Raw genomic sequence first — 25,318 nt, 5'->3', positions numbered from 1 at the left:
CTTCTCTCACAGGTTTGGAAAAACTTTTTCAGGTGTTTCACTGAACTGCCAGTGCTTTCTTGCTCAGCTCCAGGAACATCAATTGTTCTTTATTTCCTTCTTTTTCATAGTCTGCCCATCCAGAAGCAAGACCAGCACCAGCACAGTGTGTCTGCCTGTTCTCAGCTGCTTCTCATCCCATTGGCCAAACCCAAGCCAATGTGATGGCCAGCTCAGGGTCTCATGGTTCTCAGCTTTCACATGTGGTATTACTCCTCCATGGGAGAAAGCCTACTGGGCTAATCCGTAGTGGTCCTCACTGCAAGAAAGACGGAGGCTGGAATCTGTATTCCTCCTGCTCAGGTACAGCCTGATGGCTGTCCAGAGAGGTTGTGGGTCCCTGGAGGTGCTCAAGGCCAGGCTGGCTGGAGCCCTGACCAGCCCTGAGCTGGTCAGAGACAACCCTGCTTGTGGCAGGGATGGAACTGGAAGAACCTTTCCAACCCAACTATTCTGTGATCCTATGAAGAACCTTGTCTGTCCCTGCGAGCAATGGCTCACATCCCACAGGACAGGATGGGAAGCATTCACTGGTGAGAAATTCAATCAACTCGCAATGCAATTAGTAGGCTATTTGCTGTGAATCTACTTCCCATTAATAACAGTCTAGTAGGCACTGCTTCTCATCAATTACACAGCACTGCAAGGAGAGGACTTCAATTAACTCCTAAGCTGGGTGATTGGTTGGGCAGCCTTGCGTCAATACTGCTAGCTGTGGGGCAGGATCTGAAAAAGAGGGAATGCATTCTTTGCTCCTGGATGGAACTGAATAACAACAGGATGAGAAGCACATTGGAAGATAATGCACTGCAGCCGATAAAGTAATTCAGCTCCTCTATCAGCAACTTTCACACGTGCAGGGATGTTCTTGCTAGGACTCCAGGGAACACAGAACAGGGAAATCGAATTGCCAAACAAGTTTCCTAATTTAACATACTTGAAGGAGGTATGTGGCGTGGGAGGACAGTGGGTAAACAAATGCATAAACATATTGTGAAGCTCCAAAGATAAAAATAAACAGATGAAAAAATGTTCTGACTAAAAATTTGTCCCGCTTGTTGCACACTTACCGAGATGATGACTGGTGGCGTCTGATTCCTGTATAAGTAAATGCCTTGCCCCAACAGGAATTTCAAACATCTTAATGTGTCCTTTATTGTAGTATTCAAAAAGATAACTCATTAGTATACATCAAACAGGAAGAGTCTGGCTTAGGTTTTAAATAAACATTGTTTTCTAAAACCAGGGTACAACACAGAAGCTGAACCTAATCCAGCATCACTCCCACTCCTATTTCTGTGCTGGGTGATGGAGTACAGCAGGGACAAAGAGCTTGAGGTCAAAAGAAAAATGCCTTGTGTGCCATTTGTTTCAGACTAAATTGCACTTTGAGTGCCATACACACCCACAGACACTGTGTAGGCTTGCATGTGACAGTGAGCAATAATGACATATTTCTGCAGCACTCAGATGGGGCAGCCAATGACATCAGCAGAGCCCATAGCCATCCAATGAGGACCAGTGAAGACCTCCTCTATGCATGTGCAGGCCCTAATATCATCAGACTTGCATAATTACTGGACAACAGTCTTATTTTGAAACTCTAGATATGTCTCAAAGTAAAACACAGAGAGTTGACTGGAATTAGCCGTGCTGAGAATTATTTGTGATTGCTTTGGTATTTTTCAGGAAACTTTAGGTATCAGGAGAAATCAAAGGAAAACACCCTGAATCCCTCAAGACAAAACAGTGAATGAACTGACCTTGTTTCTTTGGTACTCTTGAAAACGTTCCTTTCACCACTTTGCAGTGGGAATTATCTCCTCCGCAAACACCGCACTTATCTTCCTGCTTCGTGGATCCTATGACCCTGTCACACCCAACTTTCTGCACACAAAGGAGAAAAACAGTCACTTTTACTTATCCAAGCTTCAATTCTAATGAGTCTTCACCTCAGATACCAAAACCCAGACTTAAGCAAAAAAACAAACTGTAGTATTTTCCTGGAAGTTGAGTATCCAAACAGATGTTAATACAGCACTTCCAGTTCTTACATAGCTGTCAGTCAGGTGATTAGATTTTGATACTGTGCTTCAAAGTGGTCCTCATGCCAAAGGAAAGCAGCACCGTGGAGGAAAAGCTCTTCAGCCTCACCTTATCCTAAAGCAGAAGGTTAAATTCTGGGAGAATCAAAGCGTTGGTGGGAGGGCAGAACCCTCCAGCAGCACTTTGCTGAGTCAGAGCCTCGAGTTGTGCTGAAAGACGACCTGAGGCAGAGCCCAGCTTGGAGGAACTGCTATAGATTTTTTAAAAACAGCCTGATCAATTATGGGGAGAATGCACATCAGCAGTACCTCAGCACCGCTTTCCATGGGAGCGATGGAGGGTTCGTACGTTGTGCATTCTGCCCCCACTAAACCCGAGCAAGAAAAGCTTTCATTGAAAGCTAATAGTAATAGTTCTTCTTAAAAACTGTGTGAAATACTCCCTGTGTAGGTAGGCGCTGTTGGAATTGAGTCACATGCAGTGTGATGGCAACTGTGAATATCACACACAATATTGTGACAATAAGCCTAATGAAATCTCCTTAATACCCAAAGTGTTATTATATCTACTTAAACGCGTTCTTGGAGAGAAAAACTCAAGCCACCATTAATTGCTCACACAATGCTAAGCTCTGAACCAAGGCATCAAAGCTTACCAAGCACTCTCCCCGCACGCAGATGCTGTAAGCGTCTTTGTAGGAGCAGCGGGTCCCATCGTGGACCATCCTCTTCATGTACACAACGTCCCCCGTTTCCTTGGATTCGCAATACAGGTGGCACCTTTCCTTGGCTGCAAAAGAAAATAATGCCTGGCAGCTCTAAAGGTTTATTTGCTGAACTCGACAGTATGTGGCACTATGTTTTTGAGGCAGAGAAGAGCAGATGGGCATTCTATTAGATGGAACAAATAAAGATCCTGCTGGTTCAACACGATCAGATCTTAGCACACTTTTCCCACCATTTAGAACAGTAATGATCAGGCAATTATAGCAGTTCAATTAAAATAAACCTTCACAGGGCCGCTGCATTCTCCTCCTCTACAGTCCTGTGGCCTCTGCCCTCTTTAAATAGAGTTCTTGTTATTGCTCTTGGTGTCCTCGTGGCCACCGGGTATTGGTCTATCAGAGACCTTTGCTACTGCTAAGCAACAAAAAATGCGGTGTCTGGACTATTAAAACAGGTAATTTATTTTTCTTGTGTGGATCCTTAATGGTGAAGTCCTAAGTTTAAGACAATAATGTCAGACCTAATGGATCTGCATATATTAGGAACATTATACTATGAACAAGGCATAGATGTGTACACACACACACACCATGCCTCACCGCATGCATACCATACATTCACTGCAGCAGATAAAAAGAAAACACCCAATGGTCTGAGCAGATGCCACTGGCTCTGTACAAGGCTTTATTCCCACAGCTCCATGAGAATGGTAACTTTGCAGCTGCCATAAATTGGGATTAAATGCTTCCCTCGGTCCCCAGCATAGATAAATGTACCACATGTGCCTGGCGGAGCTGCTTGTCAAGTGCATGGATTTATGTGACTTCTGAGTCAGGGCTGTGTTATCTGCACCAAGTATGTCACTGCTATGCCTTGCCTGTATAAAAGGCAGTTTTAAACACAGATTTAAACACAAAAGGCCCTATAACACAGATATATGGAACCCCAGCAGTGGCCAGTGATCAGTGCTCAGAGCAGTGAGCCAGTTTCTGACACAGAAGCCACTGAATTTAACAGAAAATAGCTGATTAGTTTCAGCAGTCTCCGTGACAGACAGCTCGAGAGGCAAAGCGAAGGTCTGAGCAGAAGCAAAGGTCTCTGGGCCATGGTGTTCCTCCCCTTCTCCCTGTGCCAGCAAAACTATTTCATGAAATTGAGCTGCGAGGCTGCATCTGCTGCTCCAAAAATCCCAGATTGCACAAGATGGCATGAGAAGAATGAGGGGACCCTGAGAACCGTTTAGGAAATAAGTCAGACAAATTAATGACAAGCTACCTGCTATTAACTTCTGACAGTATCTCCTCTCTGGAACGTGAAAGGATTCACCTAAGGTGACTCTTCCCCTCACTGAGACCTGTGCCGGGCTGAGCACACCTCAGGGACATGGGACGTGTCACCTGTTCCCTGCCACGCCAGCCCTGTCCTCCATGTGAACTGACCTGCTTTAAAAACAGTGAGCAGTCTGCACTGCTTGTCAAACAAGTGGGTTCTCATTGCCATCTGCCTTCTTGTTTGTTAAAAGCCAGGTTTCAGCACAACACGGCAATAGCATGGCAACAATCTTTATGCCCCAAACCAATTAGCTGCACTTCTGTTGGCATTTAAAGCAGAAAAGTTAGCAGTAAAACTAACATTTCTGTTCTCAGAGGCAATCTCTGCCAAGATGCTGTAACACCACGATGATTGTGCTGGTTCTCACCCAGCTCCCATCCAAACCAGTGCCCGGCCCCAGCAGTGCCCAACAGCATTTGCAGGAAGATGGAAGAACAAAACAAAACTAATGCTCTTTGTGTGTATATTCTTCAAGGAAAACTGCAGCTCAGAGATCCCCCGGGTCATGGCTGGATCTTGGTGTTTAGCAGCTTTTGGTGGATTATACACCTTTCAAACAGTTCCCTAAATCATTCTTAAAACTTCTGGCATCTGAAACACCCTGTGGCAATGAATTCCCATTTAATGTGTGCTGTGCAGGAAAGTACTTCCTCTTGTTTGTTTTAAATTTGTTTTAAATCTGCCACCTGATAATTCTATTTGATGTTCTCAGGCTTGTGTTATGAGAAACAGTGAGCAATCATTCTGTGTGCAGTTTGGTGCCAGAAATCCCAACTTGGCCATGTCAGTGGCCACACCATGACCCTATAAGTCCCCAGGTCCAGCACTCCCACACTGAGACACACTGAGGACAAGAAGTGGGACCGCTCACCATCAACATGCTCATAGGGCAGCCAGTGGTGCTTCGTGTTCTGGTACTCAAAGTACGGATCCCACTGCCTGCACTGCTCCTCTCTGAAATCCTCAAAGTCCTTGGGGCAATCCTGAGTGTTGCAGAGCTGGAACTCATAGCTCGGCCCTACGCACGTGCGGCCTCCGTTGGCTGGACTGAAGAGGACAGAAAGCAATGGTTAGTTTGGTCATTAACACGAGCTGAACGTCTACCAAACCCTTTGAGACACAGTCTAGCCCCCATCCATGTCAATAGGAACTTGATGAAGCCAGCGATGTATTTCCAGTACTCCCTTCTAGCATTTTATCAGCACTTCATCTAGTTTAATGATCGCTCTGGTGTTTGCTTTCTGTTGGGAGGTGCCTCTGGAAAGGTTTCTCTCAATATACGTCATTACAGCTGGGATAAAAGAAGCAATCATTTAAAAACCCGCTGTCACCATTTCTCTTTCACAGAGCAGTTTCTGCAAGTTGAGCCTCCAAGCACTTGAAGTAGAAAACAAAAGTCATTTTCTTGGTGTGGTTCAGGAAAGGAAAGCGCAAGCAGGTGAAGCGACTCACTCACATTGCTTCCTAAGCCAGCAGCAAACCCAGCCTTTCCTACGTGCAGATAGATTTTACAACTGAAACAGAGCCCACAGTCATAAAAGTCACTTTCATGTTGCCAATGGAATAAAGGCTGAAATTAGAACTGACAAATTTTTTCTTAACAGAACAATTTCCACCAGAAAACACGGCTTCATCATCAATAAGATCATTCTCAATACCAAAGTCAGGCTCAACCCCTTCATCTTGTCAAAACATGTTCAAGAATTCTGTTTGGTGAGATCATGTAATTCTGCCCACTGCTTCACTTCCTGCTGCCACGATCCTGATATTTTGTGATATAGGAATAACCACATATTCAATATCATTTGTACATCCTGTCTATGTTAAATATATCATCGTTTCAGCGTTACTGAAATTAAGCCATTTCACATTATTTTGATGAACCTTATGTATGTCATCGGAGCACAACAATACAACATTCTTAGGATTAACTTTGGGGAGGGTTCTGCTTTCTGCCGCTTTGCTCCAACTTGGAATGCAAACAGTTTGAAGATGTCAGTATATTCCATGCTGTAATACTGCTTTTGAAGTACTAAAAAAGTGGATTAATTTAAAAAGAATATTTTTAATACAATCCAGCAAATTACTGACATCATTTCACACGTGGGGCTCTGAAGTATTACCTTTGCAATAATGTAATAGCACTTTTGAGATCCTTTTAACGGCACAACCAGCTCAGCGGATGGATAAACTGGCAGATAAAGATGGCTCATGTCTTGCTAAAGGACCCAAAGCAGAAATTCTGGCAATGTATGCTATAGGTGAGATCTAAGAAGCACCACTTAGCAATCTTTACTGTATTACTGGAGCAGTAATTCTGCAAGGGTTCTCACCATTCTCACTTCACATTAGGTAAGCACATGGGAGTCACAGACTTACTGCGGGTTGTCACACTGCCGTGTTCTGTACTTCACCCCCGTGCCACAGGTGCGAGAGCAGGAGCCAAACTTACTCCATGCCCCCCAGTGCCCGTCCTGTTTCAGGATGTCTGGTGTCAGCCAGATGCAGTGGCCTTTAAAGCAGTGCTAGGAGAGAGAATTGGAGAGGTGCAGAATGAGGAGATGGTAGTTAGACTAGATGGCCTTCAGAGGTCTGTTCCAACTGTAAGGATTCTATGATTCTATGTTGTACCATTGGTGCAACAGATTTCATTTTGGGCACAGATATTGGATTTTTTCACCTCTCCAGGAAAAGGCAGAGAGTCACTGCTGTACTGTGCCCATGATCCCCAGCTCCCTCACATCTGACAACCTTACACATTTTCAGTACACCCATTTATGCTCATAGGATTAGAAGACTGCCCAGTTTGTTAATCTGCACACAGCATCACGTGCCTCCATCAGTGCAGCAGGGATTTCATCATCACTGGTAGAAATCCATCTAACAGAAGAGGCAGAGCCCCAAACCCTGAAGGTTAAAGGTAAAACACTGCTGCTGCCATTGCTGGCAGTGATGACAACAGCTCCTTCTGCAGCAGAAGTTACAGGGGCTGTAACACTGCAGTGAATGCGGTCAGCAAAGTGGCACGAAATTAAGGTCACCTCGCACAGTAGACACTGTTGATACGACATAGAGAACTCTCACAGTCTCACTGAAGATCTCAATAAAGCTGATCAGAATACCAGGAACCCTTCACCAAACACACCAAACACCAAATCAGACATACGATCTGATTTTTAGGTGGTCTTGCATGGAGTCCAAAGTTGGACTCAATGATCCTTATGGGTCCCTTCCAGCTGGAGGTACTCTATGACCCTCTCTACTGTCTCATCCCATTAAAGACAGCTACCACTGCCCTTCCACCAGTCCCTAACGAAGGAAGTCTTCCTTAGCTGAAGTCAGGATTAATTCCTCTCAAGGATCACAGATTTGGACTGCTTCTGCCATTGCTGCTGCTTACGTAAAAGTCTAGTAATGGAAAACACTGCCAGCGCTACCAACGACTTCGCATGAGGCCATCACGTTCTGCCCGTGCTGGTGGCTGCCGGGACAGGGCTGCAGCTCACACACACACAGATGGCCACAACAACAAGTGCAATCGGTCACTTACTTTTCTTAACATTCAAGTCAACAACAACATTTTACACAGCTTAACGAGCCCTGGAATTCAGGAATTTGGCAGGCGGCACCAGCTGAGCATATGGCTGAATGCATGCTGCCAGCAAAAACAAAACCAGAAGATATATAACCGGAGAGCATTTGTAAGCATGGAGCGATTACTGAGCTGGAAGATGAATTTAAAAGGGATGGATAATCATTAATAATGCTGAATTTAAAGAGAGAATCATTAGAAAAGCGGTGACAAGACACAGGTTTCCAATTTGCTAATCCGCTCAATGATTGGCCCTTTATTCATGTCATTTATTTTGCTACTGATTCGGCTGGACAAAGGATAGAAAACAGAGCAGAAATTAGGTTTCTGCTACTCGTTATTTCTCATGACTTCAAACATTCAAAGTCAAAACCCATGAAGAAGATGAGTTACCACAAAGCCAATTATAACAATTCTGCTCCGGAGCTGCAATGGGCAGATTTTTCTCAGCTGTTTGACAGAATAAGAGATAATTCAGCAAAGCATAAAAGAAACACAAAATGCTAATACGCCAATTCTGAGGTTCGGCGCTGTACCCTTCAGGGATGATGTACTCCTGCCTTTGTAGAGGTTTGAGCAAACACTGTGAGCCGTCAGCCCTGAGTGGGAATGGCACCACTGGGGCAAGGCAGGGGAATACGTCTGCCTGGCAGGCCAGACTGCAGCTGGGCTTGGAGAAAGATGAGCTGCAATGGTTCCTGAGCTCTGCTTGTTTCAGCATCCTTTTGTCAGGGTTCTGCATCCCTCAGGTGTAAGATCTACATCACTCTGCTCCAAGAGCCACGTAGTGATGCTCCAGGATCCAGCACTCAGCAGAGAGGAGGAGAGACATGTGATGCTGTGTTTGCTGTCTCCTTCCCCTCTTTTAGCCAGAAGCAAGGGGATGTGGTTTGCAATACCCACCAACAAACCACCTGTTTGACACTGTGACTCGATCCTGAACTGGAAAGCAAATATGGAAAGTGTTATTGACTTTGCTATGTAAAGAAAGGAGCAGGATGGGTTTTTGCTAGAGAAGTCAGTCCTGCTCTGCCTGCTGGGAAGCAGAGAGTTTGTGTGCAGTGAGTCACCCCCAGGCTGCGTCTGGGCTGTGGACTCAAAGAAAGAAGTCTCCATAAAATGAAGTGATTCACAACGGCGTCTTACGTGCTGCAGATCGGTGCAAGAGGAGCACACGGAGCAGAAAGCAGAAATGGATCCATCTGCAGTGCAATAAAGGATGCAGAGCTGCCCCTTCCCACTGCAACGACTGCGTGACGAAGTGGGAACAGCCAATTCCAACCGCTATTCCCTCCACAAGCAGAGCTTTCATGTAAAGCATGAAGCATATTAAAGCAATCTTTCTTTTTTAATAAGGAAAAAAAAATGTGAAAGTGCGAATTGTTTTCTTACTGGAAGAGAAGACGACTTCTTGTGGTCTCGCCAGGTTTTCTGGCAAACAGGGCAGTCCAAAACAAGTGCAATTTCCAGGAGAGGAAGCTTAAATCTCGCGCAGTAAAACATTCCACTGCTGTTTTCAGCCCTTCTTTGAGACAACTGCTGTGAGGGCCAAAAAAAAAAAGCCTCTGTGCTCCTGTGGGCTTCCCACGGCTGCGTGGTCATTTTTCAAGACAAGACTTGCACATTTCTTCCAGTCTCTCTACCTGTCCTGCCCGCCTCCCAGTCCGGCTATGTCAGTAGCCCCCGCTCAGTCCCATCGTGTCAGGATGGGGCTGTTGCTTTATTTCCACTTCCCATCACATGTGGGCTGGTCTGCTGTGCTCCATCTGTTTGAGATCAATCAATTGTAGGGAATAACCCCGGAGCCGTAGCACAGAGCTGTTCCGGGGGCAGTGGTGCTTCCTGGTGCAGAATGTGCCCCTCTGGGTGTTTCTGTGGCAGCTGACACAGTGCTCACCCATCTGCCTCCTGTGGGGTCCACATCCTTGGTAGGAAACCATCCAATTGCTTTGAGCACACATTGGTGTTTTGAGAAACCCCTTTTTCTTCAAAGTAAGAGTTTTTTATTTCAATAATCATTCTCTTCTCTTCCTGATAGAGCAAAAACTGCAAACCTCATCCATGCAGTGTGAGGGCAGGAGCACCAGCTGGGCTCGGGCTCTTGCACAGCTGCCAAGTTAACCAGGAACATCAGCTCGGTTGGCACAGGAGGGTACCAGGAGCTCACCTGTCTCCAAAGAAAGAAATCAAGAGTGCGGGTGCTGCAGCCCTCTGTGCTCCTCTCAGCAGTGAGCAGATGGACTCGAGCATGCCATCCCCTGCATGAGCGACTTCTGTATTTCTGCCTTCTGGAGGGCAGTCACCTGCTTCAGTTGATACACACCTCTCCCCAGAAGAGTAATAGCTTCAAAAAAATTGAACAAGGAAAACTGATGATATATTTCTTAAGGCAGCCCAGCTTCCAAAGCCTGGGGCTACGGATGGAGCTGACAGAATTGTATGCAAGTAAATAAATCATCAGCTGAAATCGTATGTGCTTTATTTTCCTAAACTGCAAAATGCTGTGCACTTAAGCTTTGCATAATTACCTCTTGTCTGTATGTTTAACCACAGCAATTCACAGAGCATCTCTGGTTCCACGTTCAGACTCCACTCCCCTCATGCTGTGCTTCACACACAGCAGTCGTTCCATCGGAGCTAACGTGGCCGCTCAGAAGTGCAAGGTGCTGCAGCACTGGAGCCTCAGGAAATCCTTTCTGTCTTTCCCTCTCAATCTACTTAAAAACACTGGGTTGAGAGCTACATAAAGCATTCTATTTCCTTTAAAATTTCATTAAAATAGCAGTTTTCTCCTCTGGCTGGAAAGCCTAAAGAGAATATTATACATTTCTATCACTAAACCCACCGAACTATTAGATTGCTGCCAATTAACATAATGTCTCCATTTGTACAAGGAAATTCACTTAAAAATTCTTTTTCAATAGCAGAATGTCATTCTTTTGGCAACTTCTTTCAAATGAACACATGCAGAGAAAATCTTACAAATATTTACATACATTAAATGCACATCTATATGTGTGTGTGCGTGCATACACATACATATACTCCGGCACTATGAAGTCTAATTTCCCTTCCACTTCTAAGCTGTAATCCCTCTCTCCAAGGCAGGCAGGGCACACAGAGACACGGTCCTTGTCAGGGTAGCTGCTGACAGTGTGCTACAGATCTCCCATCTGCCCTAGGTGTTCTTGGCCCTGGGCCGTCAGAGAGGAAGGAGGCAGCTGGACTTTGTCCTCCTCAACAATATCTGCTGAGTTTGGCAAAGCCATCAGCTGTCGGCCATCTGAACAGCAGGCTCAGGGCAAACACCTGAGCTCCGTACACCCTTTCAGTCTCCCAAACATTGCTTCTATTTCTGGCACTGGGACGTCTCAGCTGCTGCAAAGCCGGGATATTTCTTCAACACATCAGCACTGATTTGATTGGCCTCAGCTTAAAACAGGCACTGGGAATTAGTGGTATGAAATCATGAAAACTGCACGCCTGTAAGGCAGGAGTCAAATGGATCTCTTTGAATCACCATCTCTGATTGCTTATGTTTGTGTTCCTTTTTTCTGGCATTAGCCCTAAATAGTGGTCCAAGATTCAAGTTATTTTTGTCTTCCTCAAACGCCATGGGAGATGCTTCTTGGAGAAGACTGCCACATGGCAACCAAGTCCCAACTGCAGGCAGTGTCTGTGTTTTAGTCACGTTGCTTTCTGCTAAGAGCCTCTGGTCCTATCCAAATTGATGAAGACAGTGAACAGAGAAAGGCCAAATCAAAGGCACACATGAAAAGGAAAGAAAGAAATGGAAAAGGACTGATAAGATGTGCCTCTGTTAAAACACCCTCAGCTCCTAATAAGTACACTGGTCAAACACTGAGCTGAGAAGCAAGAAGTTCATTGCAACACTCTCATAAGGTATCGCTCAGGCTACAGGGCCTTATCTAACTAAATGGTTTTCATTTTATATCATTTTCCCAGGTTCTGCTGGAAGGCTGCACAAAGTTTATTTATCAAAAATCTGTGACAGCTCCTCTGGGAGTAAAACAGTTACACTCCTATCATCTATGGAATGCACACATCCCCTCTTGCATCTCCACTGAACTACAACCCGGCTGTCTGGGCAGCTCGCTGAAGCCTTGGAGCCCAAGTCCCAGTCCAGAGAAAAAAGTTACAGCTGAGTTGCATAATATCCTGACAAACTGTTTATAATGGAAGCAGTGGACTGATCGTTAACTGTGTGATTACAAGTTCCTTTTTTCATTCTTGTTTCTGTCCAAACACTGATGAATGAATGGCTCGGGGAAGTAAGGGAAGTGACAGGCTGGAATACAGTTGTGTTTTTCTGGGATTTCCGTGTGTTTATTTAACATAAAATCAAGATGTAGAAAAATGTCTCAGGTGAATCCAAAGAAACTGCCCAAGACTGAGTATTGTAATTTAAAAATCTATGCATTTTCAAACATGAAACAGAGGTGTTATGAGATAAATAACCTAAAAAAGACCAGAAGGGTGTGACTTATTTAGAGCACGGCTTGCTAGGGAAGGAATTTAGCATTACATTATGCTTTCATAAAAAAGACATTTCAAACCACAGCAGCAGTTGCTAATACGGTTCATTTATCACATAACTGATGTCATCCATTGGGTTTTACAAACATCTTCCAAGTAGCAACAACATCTTCCCCTCAGACCCTGCGCCCACAGCCCAGCGAAGGCAGGCATTTTTAGCAGACTTCAAAGGAGTTCAGATCCGCTGTGAGCACAGCGTGACCTCTGCAGAGGGGTAACTGAGAGCTGGAGCAGGCAGAGCCTCTCAGGGCAGGAGCTGTGTGAGCCCTTGGCACCTCGCTTCTTCCCTTCAAAGCTCTTCACGCCTCCCTTGACTCTCACCAAGCAAATCCACCTACGCAGATCTGCCCTTCTCTGCTGCTCATCTCTCTCCATGGTCATGCTGGCTCTCTCCAGCTCTCACTCAACGCCCACATCCACCCCTTCCCTCAGGGCCAGCACTGCAGCCTTAGTGGGGCCGCAGTCTCCAGGACCTCACAGCTGTCAGCCATGGAGGCCAACCGGCATCGCTACATCACTGACACAAACACAACACCTCGACCATGCACAACTCGTGGGCAAGTGAAAATTTCCCCATTTTTGGCTCTACAATGAGTTGTCGAGAAGCCAAGGGCAATTCACAGATGTGCAGATACTGCCATGCCACTGAAGACTGGGTTTGATAGACAGAGAGATATCACGTAGCACACACCAGCCCTGGCCCCTTCCTCCCTACTTGCATTCAGGAGTTTGCCCCACATCTCAGCTGACTTCAACTCCCCAGAAGTTTTTCCCTTCGTTAAACCGACCCCATCTTTGGACAAACTCGGACTTGGGAATAGGTGAGTTACAATGCAGTTCACACTCAGACCTTCCCCGAAGCTTTATGGAGGGGACAAAGAAAAGTCACAAGGTTTCCTCTTTACACCCTCCATATTATATTCTCCAGTTCTCCATTCCCTACATTTCTAAAGACAAATTAAGAAGAGAAAAATCTTCCATTTCTGTGCTTAGTTTTAAGGATAACATCCCCAGCTGCACACACACAGACTCCAATACGCACAGCGGCCGCTCCCACCTTTCCTGGTGCACACATGGTCCCGTCCAGCGGAGGCCCTTTCTTTGTTTTGCAGAAGTAGGGGTTCTCAGGGTGGCTACACCACAGCTGCTTACAGGGATCAAACGTACGAAACTGAAACACAAAAAAAACAGAGTGGGTGATGCTTTGATGGAGCTCCGGCTTCAAACTCCAAGCGAAGCTGCAGCATGGGGTTGGATGTTCCTTGTCTAGCTCTCAAGTGTCAGCTATGCTCGCTAATTCCCGAGGAACACTGTGGAATAAGCATGTCTGAACTTGCAAAAATCATCAGTGATTGTGAGGTGAGATCCTGCCTGCAGTCAATGGAATAAAACTGGGCAAGAACAGCTTGATACCAGTGACCAAAGGCAGACTGAGCAAGGGGGAAACCAGTTGCCCTGGCTGATTAAGCACACACTGCCTTTTCTTACAGCTTCTCCAAATGGCACTGCTTCTTCATTCAAGAAACAGAACAAATAACACTTAAGTACCCATGGGAGAGGGATGCGAGCTGCTCCTCTCAGGAGGGTGAATGAGGCCCAATGAGTAACTCATCATTTCACCTACACTACAAGTGCTTGTAATGCAGAGAATGAGAGCCACCCACCACAAAATATAATAGACTATAATGTCTGGACGTGCTCTTGGCTGTTCTGAACAAAGAATAGAAATCCTCCCAGGCTCCAGTGAACAGCTAAGAGGAAAGACCCTCTTTGGCAGGGACATTCCTCCAAGGCAGCATCAGTGGGAACGTGTCAAAACACAAAACTACAGCTGATGCTTAAAAGGGTTTCATCCATTATCTGGAGACACTGCTCGGCACACATAATCCTGCAGATGGGAACGAAAGCTGCAATGTTCTGTTAGCAGCTGCCACACCAGCTGAAAACATGTCGTTCCATTTAATATTTGTGTCCAGCTTGAGGAGCCAGAGGTGGGAGGCACAGCCCCACTGCAGAGGCCGAGGCACTGCAAATTGCACCAGTCTTGCCTTGCTTATATAAATTTGGGCTTTGTCTCTTGTTTTCCCAGTACAACAGGGCCAACCATAGCATCAGGAGTCCTTACAAGTTCTTCTCTTTGCTGTCACGCTTATTTTCACATGCTAGGCATCAAAACACATCATGCTTTCCCCAAAACTGGAACATAAAAGCTTACTGCCCTGTGTTAGCACTACAAGACGTGACACCAAATCCATCTCCTTCTCATCGGGGTGGGAGTTTTGTAACAAAATAACTAGCTGCCAGCAATAGGAGGCTCCACAACACAGCAAGCTTGCTTGCTTCAAGTCTAGAACTGTTCATTAAACTACAGCACAGCCATTTCTCTAAGTTCAGTTTCTTTAAGAAAGTACAGAGGTTCTTAAAATAACATCTTTGTCAACATTAAGTTGTTATTTCTTGCTCACAGCTAAGTGGGCACACCATCCTTCCTCGTGGGCTTCACTGCGCTGTCCCCATTGAATAGGACATTTCAGAGACACTTACAACACTCCTGGATGAGAAAGAGCAGAGGCTGAACTTAAGTACTCACAGCTGTGCACATCATGTAGCCCAAACCAAAATCAAAACGGCACTGCTCATTCATGGAGTAGTGAATTCCTGGCAGCTGTGGAAGGGAAGGCCAGTCATGTTCGAAGGGATCATCGCGCAGACAATCATAGGAACTGCAACAGGCAAAAATTACAGTAACAGATGGGGCTGTGAGACTCACAGTGTTTGTGGTTTCAGTGCCTTCTTGCTCCAAACAAAATAGAGCCTACTATTTCTCAGACTCTGGTCATGAAGAGCATCTAATATTGCAATTATGCTCACGTAAACTTTAGCATGTTGTATCCACCTCTAACATATTCTGTGTTGGTTTTTTGGTTTGGTTTGTTTGTTTGTTTGTTTGGGGGGCGGAGTGGAGGTCTGGAAATCTTCCACTGTAACCTCCACACAGCTTGCAGGTAAATTCCTGTTGGTTCCCAGGTTCCCTATGAAAAAGGAACCAAAGGAAGAATCCACACGAGGCCAAGAATCAAAGATAACTTTTCCATTTGCGGAATTCCTTACTACCTGCAACTGCATAGAGAGCACAGCTTTGGAAGCAGAAGCCAGGGTAACCACCCAGGAACAGTGCTGAGCCTGCCACACTCCTGCCCTGTGCCGAGAAGCAGTGACCCATCTATAAGCACCAGACTGCATTAAATGCTCAGGATTGTTCTCTTTCTCTGTTTCTCCTGATACCTCTCAGCCCCATCCATAACCTGCACAGAATTCCCCTTCTGTGTGATGAACATGGGAGATCTTCCCATAGGACACACTAGGATCACGTCTGACTCAGGTGCATGGAAAACAGAGGAGAATATCACGGAATGGTTAACTGTACAATGACTGCCTCATTCACAAGCCAAGCCATAGGCAGTATCTCTGAATTGTCTCCAGGTTATTTAACTGACATGAGGACACCATACCCGACTCTATTCTGGCAACCATTCAGGTTGCCCTCAAGATACCAATAGCTGAAAGCAGAATGTTGAGGCTAGATTTACTTCAAAACACATCACAGCTCTGCTTCGTTATTAGATATTCTAAAATAGCTGTATTTAAGAGAATGTAAAGCAGCCGTCTAAGCCAGATGATTTTCATTTAACAGATAATGTTGTAAAGGATCTCACTAATTAAAACAATCACACATCTCTCTCAATACTTCCCTTCCTTATTGCCATACCTAAGGTATCTAAGATAATAAAAACACTGACAAAAAGACTGACTTTTGTTTATTTTGTTAATTTTGTTGCCTTCTTTCCTACTTATTTTCAGTTCTTGCTGTGTATCCTAGAGTTTCACTGCATTTTTCCTATACACCTTGCACATAACAATAAGGGGGAGATCTGTTCTATAAGGGCTAGAATGGGATCATAAATGTCAGAGTTTGTCAGGGAACCTGGGTGCAACTTTAATGCAGGAAGGACCCATTCCAAAGAGAAGGCCAGGGAAATGAAGGAGCTGTTAAAGGAACTGGAGCATAAAATAGCTTTTGTATTTAGGATATTTAGGCAAAAAGACACCACCGAAAAATTAATTCTAGGATTGTGTTCTTTCTTTAGAAATCTATTAAGGTTCAGAAGACCTCTAAGAACTTATAAAGGGCAGAATTTCATTTTTAAAGAGCACCATCTCATCATTGACAGTTATCATAAGCAACCAACAGCTCTTGAAGCCAAATCTGGTATCTGTAAGATAGACAACACAGGCATTCCTGCAGCAAGAGCGTACGTGACAGAGGCAGGAAAGTCAGCAAGGAGGTGAGTACTGGTGTCTCCCACACACTATCAACATTCTGGAAATGAATATAGATGCAAACTAAATGAACTGAGAGCTACTCAAGATGAACTGAAATCAAACTCATTGACAATTTGCTTTATTATTTGCAATCCATGGGAGCCATCTGGTTCCCAGTAGGCTGGGGGTGGGTTTCTTTCTTTTATTCAACCCATTCAAGTAACTAATAAAAGAATAAAGCACAAATGCTGCAAGCAAAATTGTTCTTAGATGTTTCCTAAGTAAAGAAGAGAGGCTGCTGAACAGCTACTCACTGGAGGTATCGATTCAGCTCCTGCTGGCTGCAGCGGGACCAGTGGAAGCGGTGGAAGGCAGCTTGCACAAGGGGGGCCATGATGCTCCCCAGGCGGACCTCATCCCCACATCTGTTTCCTTGGCCGTCATGCTCCATGCCTAAACTGCCCCAGCACAGGAGAGAGCAAGCACAGTCACATTGAAGACGAACTCCAAGTGACCAAACATTTTTGTATCCCAAATGCTGCTAATGGGTGACCACAGTCACGCTGTTATACCCCACAGCCCGGGTACCAGCCCTTAAGAGTACTTTCATGGGATTAACCAACAGCCGCTTTTGAAATAGACTGAAAATGCCACCTTTGGACTTCCATGTACTTATACATTTCTGAATAACTATGGCTAAATGAATCCATTTCTGGATTAAGGATCTGGTCTCCTCTCCAGGAGTATTAAATGAACTTTACACATACTCCTACCTGGAGCCATTTAGAAGTTGCTTAATTTGAATTAAACTGTGATTGTAGCCAAGTGGGAGAAAAAAAAACACACGGCAAGCTAGTTGTACCAGCTGCTGCTACTGCCCACTCCAGCAGTCCCACATTGTGGATCTTGGATTGTGTTTTTCTGTGCACACTGTTTGATTAACGTGGGCACTATCTGTGTGTGTGTAACCGAAGCTAAATCAGCAGATTAGGGCTGAATGTGATTTCAGGGATAACAAACAATCACCAGTGATCTCTCTTCTAAAGCTCAGTGTACTTAATTCAAAAATTCTGGAACACCAGATGGGCATCAACTCTATGTCCCTGTCCAATTTAGATACATTTACAGTGAGATTCAATGAACTTTGGTGATTTTTTTCATTTAAAGCCCTCCATAATTTCTGACACAACAGACAGAACGGGACCTGAAGGCTTTCTTAGGGAAAGTATAATAGATTGAGACTGTTAAAAGCCTTCTGGGAAGTGCTGTTCTCCCAGAGAGAAAATGGGCAGACAGTGGGTGTCCTCTGCAAACAGCAAAACTGAAATACTCTGGGAGAGACCAAATCACAGCCACATCAGTAACATGATTACATTTTTATATTTTTATTTAGTTGCAGTTTCAGTGGTTAGCACTTTGTTTCTATGCAGTATTTTCTCCTTTACCAGCTGTAATGTATCAGATATGCTGATCTAATATGGGCTGTGCTTCAGAATCATGTATTCCATTAACTTAAAGAATTCATATTTCATCCTAATGAGTATTTTACATTTTCACCAGGAGACTATAAAGCACCATTCAATCTGGTTTCACAGCAGTCCTGGGAGGTATTTCGGTATTAGCTCCTTTTTCCATTTGAAAAATACCTAAATATAAAACTCAAGATCATAAATAAAGTCTTAAGAGAGCTGAGATCCGAAACCAGAGCTAATCCTGGACGTGATTTCTTAACATAAGCTTCATCTTCCCCAATGTCACAGCTATCTCTCAGCATCAAAGACATCATAAGGTGAGACACGGGATGCCCACGGCTCTACTCACACATGTCCAGTTTCATGAGCCACCACGAATGCAGATGAAAAACCATCTTCATGATTGAGAGTGCAGCTTCGAACAGGATGACACATTCCAGTGACTGGAGCGTAGCCTGTGAGAAACACCACGTTTCAGAAAAGGAACAAGTATGGAAAAGTGATGTGAAGCTCCAGGAAAACACTGTTTGCCCCTTTGCGACATACATGCAGTTGAGGTTGTCCTCTCACAGATAAGAAGAGACCTCTGCCCCCAGACATTTAGTAATGTGCACTCTCATCCATGAAACAGATGAGAGATTACCCTGTTAACCAACTAAAACTACATTTCTAGCTCAGTCAGAAGGTTGTTAGGTTGTTATCACATCTAGGACCATTCTGCAATTGCCTTCTCCGAGTACATGAGGCAACAGAGGAAAGGGATACTGTGCACTGCTGTGCTGCAGCTCGTGAGCTCAGTGCATTTCCAGCCCTCAGGAACACATGAGCAAAGCCCCAGCCCTGTGCTGACAGCAGATCTCACCAACCCAAAATGAACAGGAGATTTATCCCCTCCAGTGAACAAACCTGATCTCACAAAGAGGCAGAACCATGAAGGGAAGGAAAAAGTGCACAACGCTCGGTCCTGCTGTTCCAGACCTCTTGGTAACAGCACTTCTTGGCAATCTTTACTGCAACAACTTTTTAAACACAAAATCTATTCCTTATCTTTGGGCATTTTCAGGATTATTTATGTAGGGATCTCATTTGTTTGGCTTCAGCTAGAGCAAAGAAACGACCCAATAAGTAATCCCATCAGTTAGAAAGGATGCAATACGTGAAACAGTTACAACTGAAAATGGCCATATACAGAGCATTTGGGGAAAGAAAGCATTGACCAAAACTAAGCAAAATATACACAAAGTGCATGATTAGCTCTGCACAGTGATAAACAAAAATGCTGCTCAGAAGTCCTGTCATTTATCAAACAAAACCAGACGTGTGTCTTACCCTGCATGCCAGATGGACCAAAATCCTGCCTTGTGAGGAAGATAGCGTGGTCGTGATATTCTGCATGCCCAGTGTCTGGCTTCTGTTGCAAGTAGGCCCAACGACACACGTTCTCCAGACTTTGAGAAGGGTTGCCAATCTCTATCAGACTCATGGACTGAGCATGCCCAGAAGAAAAGACAGCAGTAGTTATTCACTGAGCTGGGGTGATTCTTTCCCAGCCTGTTCAAGCACTAGAACAAATTTTCCACTTCCATTAAAACTCTTAATGAAGAAATGATTATGCTCTACAAAAAAATTTTACTGGTACAAAAGAGTAAGTAAATAGTTAACATTCACAGTTAGATTGAATATGATTTCTGTAACATATCCATAAGGTAAGATACAAAGAGAGGAAAAAAAACAACAGGTATTTTCAATATTGTATTGTGCAATGCACATTAAAATCTCTATGCCATCATGGCACCAGCTGACACCATCACTTCAAGCCTAGATATAATGTTTCCAACCTAGCACTATGGGATCCCTATGGGATCTGCAGTGGTGTCAGGCCAGCAGAGCCCAGCCCAGTGCAGGGAGGGCAGAGCCCACTGGCTGTAGCAAGGGCAGACTGCAAGCACCCAGCCTTGGCTCATCAGCCACTTCTGCCAGGCACCCAAGACTTCTGAACACCACTGGATGCTCTACTGAGAGTAAACACTAAGCGTACTTTGTCCAGCTGTACTTGAGTCATAACTTTGAGAAACAGATGTTCCTAAAGACTATATTTTAGAGCACTTTTTCTTTAACCCATTCTGTACTTCACAATCATTCAGAAAGTAGATTCCATCTTCCCAATCTGGTACACCTTTATTCTGCCTACAAGCCACACATTACATCACTGTTGTGTTGTCAGGACTTGGCTGACTTGAATGAGCTGACGTGTGTTAGGTGGGTGCAAAGGACAATCTCTCAAATGAGAAAGAAAAAGGTGTTTTAAAATCCAACTACTGCATTTACCTTCTTTTTTTTTTTTTTTTTTTTTTTTCCCCAATAGTACTCAAAAATTTCCAGCTAACTGCACATTGTATGTGGGATGTTATAAAATATATGACTAATTGACCCCCTCCAGGCCTTCCAGGACTTGTAAGAACTACATATGCAAACCCTGGCTTTTCATTTACAAAAGTTATATTACCATGACAACATTGTAATCATAACACAAACCACTACAATGTAGACGCTATACTGTACTGTAAGCATTTCTAATTCTCAGATACATAGTTTACAGCAAAAATAACCAGGGCCAAAAATAAGAGAGAAGTAACACAGTTCCTGTTTAAATACAAATGTGTTTGACATGTCCTCTAATTGAGTGCATGAAGGAGTACGCAGAGTATTGACTGCATGAAAAAGAAAATCCTCAAAGGGTTGTGGAAGAACAACTGGAGTTGATAAAGGAAAATCCTGCCAAACTGAGGTCTGATTTTGGCAAAAATGGGATGTCACAATTCTGCAAATGTCCAGAAAAACAAATTAATAAACCAAATAGAGGTACAGTTTGGATTCTGATACCACTTTGGAATGAAAAGGTTGTAATATAATCCCAGGCTGGATCATGCTGCTTCCAGCCATAATTCCCTTGGAAACAGAATAATAACCACGCTGAAATGATGAGAGAATAATGCCACCTTTACTGCATCTTCGTATGTTTATTAGAACAGACATGGACAAACTCTGAGTGACTAACACAAGGCAAAGTCCTGGCTCTTCAAGCAGAAATCCTATTCAGCTAAACTAAGCGTGACTGTCGGTGAGGTCTTGGGTAGCATGTATCACTGGTTTAAGAAAAAACGTATCTACATCTCCACCTTGATCTCATTTCTGCAAAGCTTCAGAAGAGAAATCTGTCCCATTAAGAAGTCCAGAGAGAAACCTTACTACGAGATTCAGAAAGCAAAGAATATTGTAATGTGAAGCTGAAAAAACTTAAGCCATGTGTATGACTGAAAAAATCATTTACAGAGTGAGCTGTGATTCCTTGTCTCACAGTAATCTCTTTCCATACCTTCTACAAAATGAAAGTAATTTCATTTTATAAGACTGACCAGAAAATAAATAAAAGGTGTGAATTATCAACATGTGCTTTGTTTGGGGTTATCTCAGTATTTACAAAGAAATCTCCATGTGATCAGCAAACAAGCGAGGAGTATGAAAAAGGCAGTAGCTTCTGAATAACCACTTTACAGTTTTCTTCTGTCTTGAGTCATCTCCTCCCTACCTCCTCAACTGCAACCTTTGCCAATGAATCCCAGTACGAAAGCAAAACTGTGGTATGAACTAACAGCAGGACTTCTTGAGCCCTCTTCTGATAGAGACAGTCTGCCAGAGACCAGATCAGCCTGCTGCTTGGGCATTTGGCATGAGTTGACAACAGTTTTCTTTGTATACAGAAGCCCACTCTGGAGAGCAAAATCACTGCCTTAGGCCAAGAGCATCTCAGTGCCTACTTACAACAGAGATAGGAAATGAGGCATCCATTAGGAAACTCATTCTTTTAGGTGTCTATGTGCTACAGACATGAACAGCAAGCCTCAGTCCTACATCAGTAGGAGGGCTGCCAAAGACTAAAAGGAGACACTCAGTCGTACCTGCTGTACAAAAAGTATTCAAGTCCACTGCGCACTAATATCACTCCTTCACTAATCTCCCATCTTTCTTCACTGTAATATAGATGCCTAAAAAGAGAAATCCACTCGGTTGCTAGCAAATTTTCACCTGAATTCCCACTTTCTGCAATTATTCAAAGACTTCCAAATGAGAATGGCTCCAGCAGTACTAACAGTAACCTTGGCACATTGCTGGGATCTTCCCGTGCTCATGAATTCTCAAATAAACAACAGTTCACTATTCTTTATACCAACACTAGCAACTGATGGCAATGGCTAAGTGGAATGGCATTGTAGTTGAATCTCCCAGCTCCATCTTGAGTCATGTTTCATTTGGAATTGGTGTGATCCCAGAGTAGGAAATATTGTATAGGTGAGGAAACACTGATTTAGGATCTGATTAATCCCCACTGTATTTTGCAATTACACTGGTTTGGATCTAAGGCCCATGGAAGCCATGCCCTCTCCTGATGGCAGACAACAAGATGCCTATGGAGGATACTTACAGGACCCCGTCAGAGTTTGGTACTTCCCCCAGATAACCCCCAATTATCCAGTGGTTTTTGGATCAGAGATTTCCTGAGATAGACATGGTTTCACAATAAATTTTTATTCTCTTGCTCAGTCTCTCTACCTTCAAAGATAAGTGCTGCTGTCCTGCAAGAAAGGCGCGTAGGAAACCATAGGACGAGGCACAGCTAACAAGGGCAGATGCAGCATGTTTTGGAAGGGTGTTGTCCAAGAATTTACTCTTGCAGAGATATTAGATAACACTTGATAATACATTCTCTTGGAAGTCAGTGGGGAGCTTTCATCAAACACAGAAAATCCCAACCCCTTATTAAATGGACAAAGTGAGGGGAAAAGAGCAAAAGAGATGAAAAGTGTGCAGCAGTAAGGATTGCAATTAAAGCAAAATTCCCTCTCTGTCTCACAGCAAACAGTCTGGGGGCAGCAGGCTGGCTGTGCAGAGGAGGTGGAGGTGTTACTGTTGGCCCAAAACGGGCCTGCACTGCCAGGAACACGCGAGCCCACAGCTGGCTGGGGAGCAGGCCTGGCCAGGAAGGACCTCTTTCCAAAGAGGACTGCAGGACCTGTGGAGAGCATTACTCAGCTGATCAGCAGGAAAGCTGCCAGTGGAAAGAGAAACTTTCCTTCTTACTGCAAGAAAAGCAAAAGATCTGTGGGCATTTCAGAGAGCTGCTGGTGGAAATGGATGTGTTTGCCAAGAAATGGCAAGGCCTTGGCTGGGAGCACCATGTGGGGAGACACCATGGGGGGCTGTGAGGACAGCCTGCCCTAAAGAGACAGCCAGGATCCTTGCTCTCAAAAACCCAGCATCTGCTGATGCCTTCCAGTTGCCTTCTTTTCTGATTCTGGATTCACATCTTTTCTGCTCCCCTTCCTTTTTAGAGAGAGATGGCAGAAAATAACCACAAATAGAAGAGGAATGAGTTACAACAACCATTAGTACAAAGAGTCAAAGGAGGGCAATAAGAAATTATTCTAAGGTCATTGCTACACAGATCCAGATGTCTTTGGGTCTTCTTTGCTATTTGCCTTGTCTCTCAGGGAGTTATCAGTGTGATGTTCAGCTCTCTGTTATTAAGACACCAAAGAACAAGTCAATCTGTACTGCAAAGCCCTTCAAATACTTTTGGAAGGAATTTGGAAACTGAGAAAGACATCAAATAATCCTTTAAGAATTTCAAACAAGGTTTTCATTGAAAACTGCAAATTTAGTCTGTATTCTACCCGAACTTTTGCAGAGCCTTCAGCTTGCCAGTACATGTAAAAAACACACACTGGTATCACCCATACAATGGCAGCTTTCATTAACCAAGTGCTTTATTTATCTGCCATTTGCAACAGCTGAGTACAGCTTTGCAGTGGTGTCGATGGGTGGGTGCTTGCTAACAGACACAAGAACAGGTCAGAAGCTTGCTGGAAGAGCACCTTCCCCTGCTCATCCATTAGGTGGTGCTCCAAGAGAACCAACGGAGAGGGCTCTGCAGCTCCTCAGCGGCTCCAGAAGGAGCAGAAATACGCTTGAACTTGTCAGACTCCAAGCTATGGCAGAAAAGTTGGAGCGTTCTTGGGAGACAGTTTAAAGTATGACTTTCCCTTCTTGAACGTTTAACACCCCTGCAAAACATACCACTTACATTCCTTCTACTTGGCACTTCTATTGTTCATTGTATATTGGATTAGATCTTTTATATTCTTCTCTTACCCTGAACAAGACAAGCAAAAAAATAAATAAAAAGAATTATCTAGTGTCCATGGTAACCAAACTAACAAAAATAGCTCATTCAGCAAACTGTCATTTTGCATTCAAAGGATTTGTAAAGCTTTCTTATGGCAGCAGTTTGTAAACATTTTTCAGTCTCTAATTCTGAATAAATGGAAGCAGATCAGGAATACAAAGTACTATTTATGCTATCAGCCAACTTTACACTCTCCAAGGTTCCAACAAATCACTCTAGGAAATTATAAGCTATGTGTCTAGTATCTAAATAAGGCAATCCATCAATTCCCACAGATAAAATTAAGAGGGGCAGTATTTTCTCTCATCTTCATCCCCACGCTAATAAAAACAATGCAAAAATAAGAACAGCAGCCAAACTCATAAATAACATGGAAGTTCTTGCCTCGCCACTAAGCCTGTGCAGATTCAGTCACTGGAGATGGCCAGAAACTGGGACAAGAACTCCATCTTCCTCCTCGTTTGTAGAGCATATTGCAAGATCAAGGCTTGATTCCTGTTGACACTGCCAGGTGTTCCACAATTTACATAATAAATACCATTCACAAACAAGAAAACACACATAAATGGGTTATCATTCTCAACCAGCAAACATCCATCAGTTCTTCATCATCCTCTTTCTAAGGATTTTCTGTTCCTGGAGATATCAAAAACTCAACCAACAAGGACACAAGCCCGCTGCTCCAAGTGACCCTGCTCTGAGCAGTGGTTTTGGACTACACTAAGCCCAGAGGGACCCCTTCAGGCTCAGCTGTTCTGTGACTACAGCTAACAAATCTGGTGCCTTGCTGGGCACAACTGCTCTCAGACTGAGCCTTCGCCCCTTCCAAGGACAAGCAGGGAGGAGGGGAGCTCTGAGCCTTTCCAGCCTAGGTCAGCTGAAGAATCATGAGGTCAAACACCTGAGTTAAGTTAGAGAGCTGGCTTATCCTTCCATCCCAGCTGCACCACCTGTGCCATCCTCTGGGAAACAGAGAGAAAAGCCTGGC

At 44.2% G+C, this 25,318-nt stretch overlaps 1 protein-coding gene across 4 annotated transcripts in view; it reads right to left on the bottom strand.

The window, feature by feature from the left end:
- The window catches only part of ADAMTS2 (ADAM metallopeptidase with thrombospondin type 1 motif 2), a 236,217-nt gene that overhangs the window by 23,055 nt on the left and 187,844 nt on the right, over window positions 1-25,318 (bottom strand). For all 4 annotated transcript variants that reach the window (XM_040647190.2, XM_040647187.2, XM_414611.8 and 1 more), the window contains 10 exons: window positions 19,416-19,572; window positions 18,436-18,541; window positions 16,929-17,072; window positions 14,882-15,014; window positions 13,349-13,462; window positions 6,522-6,667; window positions 5,014-5,189; window positions 2,741-2,874; window positions 1,803-1,926; window positions 1,110-1,190 (listed from right to left, as the gene is read on the bottom strand). In XM_040647190.2, the coding sequence (XP_040503124.1) occupies window positions 1,110-1,190; window positions 1,803-1,926; window positions 2,741-2,874; window positions 5,014-5,189; window positions 6,522-6,667; window positions 13,349-13,462; window positions 14,882-15,014; window positions 16,929-17,072; window positions 18,436-18,541; window positions 19,416-19,572 (1,315 nt within the window). The remainder of the gene's footprint in view (window positions 1-1,109; window positions 1,191-1,802; window positions 1,927-2,740; window positions 2,875-5,013; window positions 5,190-6,521; window positions 6,668-13,348; window positions 13,463-14,881; window positions 15,015-16,928; window positions 17,073-18,435; window positions 18,542-19,415; window positions 19,573-25,318) is intronic.

The sequence above is a fragment of the Gallus gallus genome, chromosome 13 (assembly GCF_016699485.2).
Source record: "Gallus gallus isolate bGalGal1 chromosome 13, bGalGal1.mat.broiler.GRCg7b, whole genome shotgun sequence".
Classification (NCBI taxonomy): Eukaryota; Metazoa; Chordata; class Aves; order Galliformes; family Phasianidae; genus Gallus; species Gallus gallus.
The sequence above is the reverse complement of the archived record's forward strand: the minus strand, read 5'-3'. Positions and strand labels throughout refer to the sequence as shown.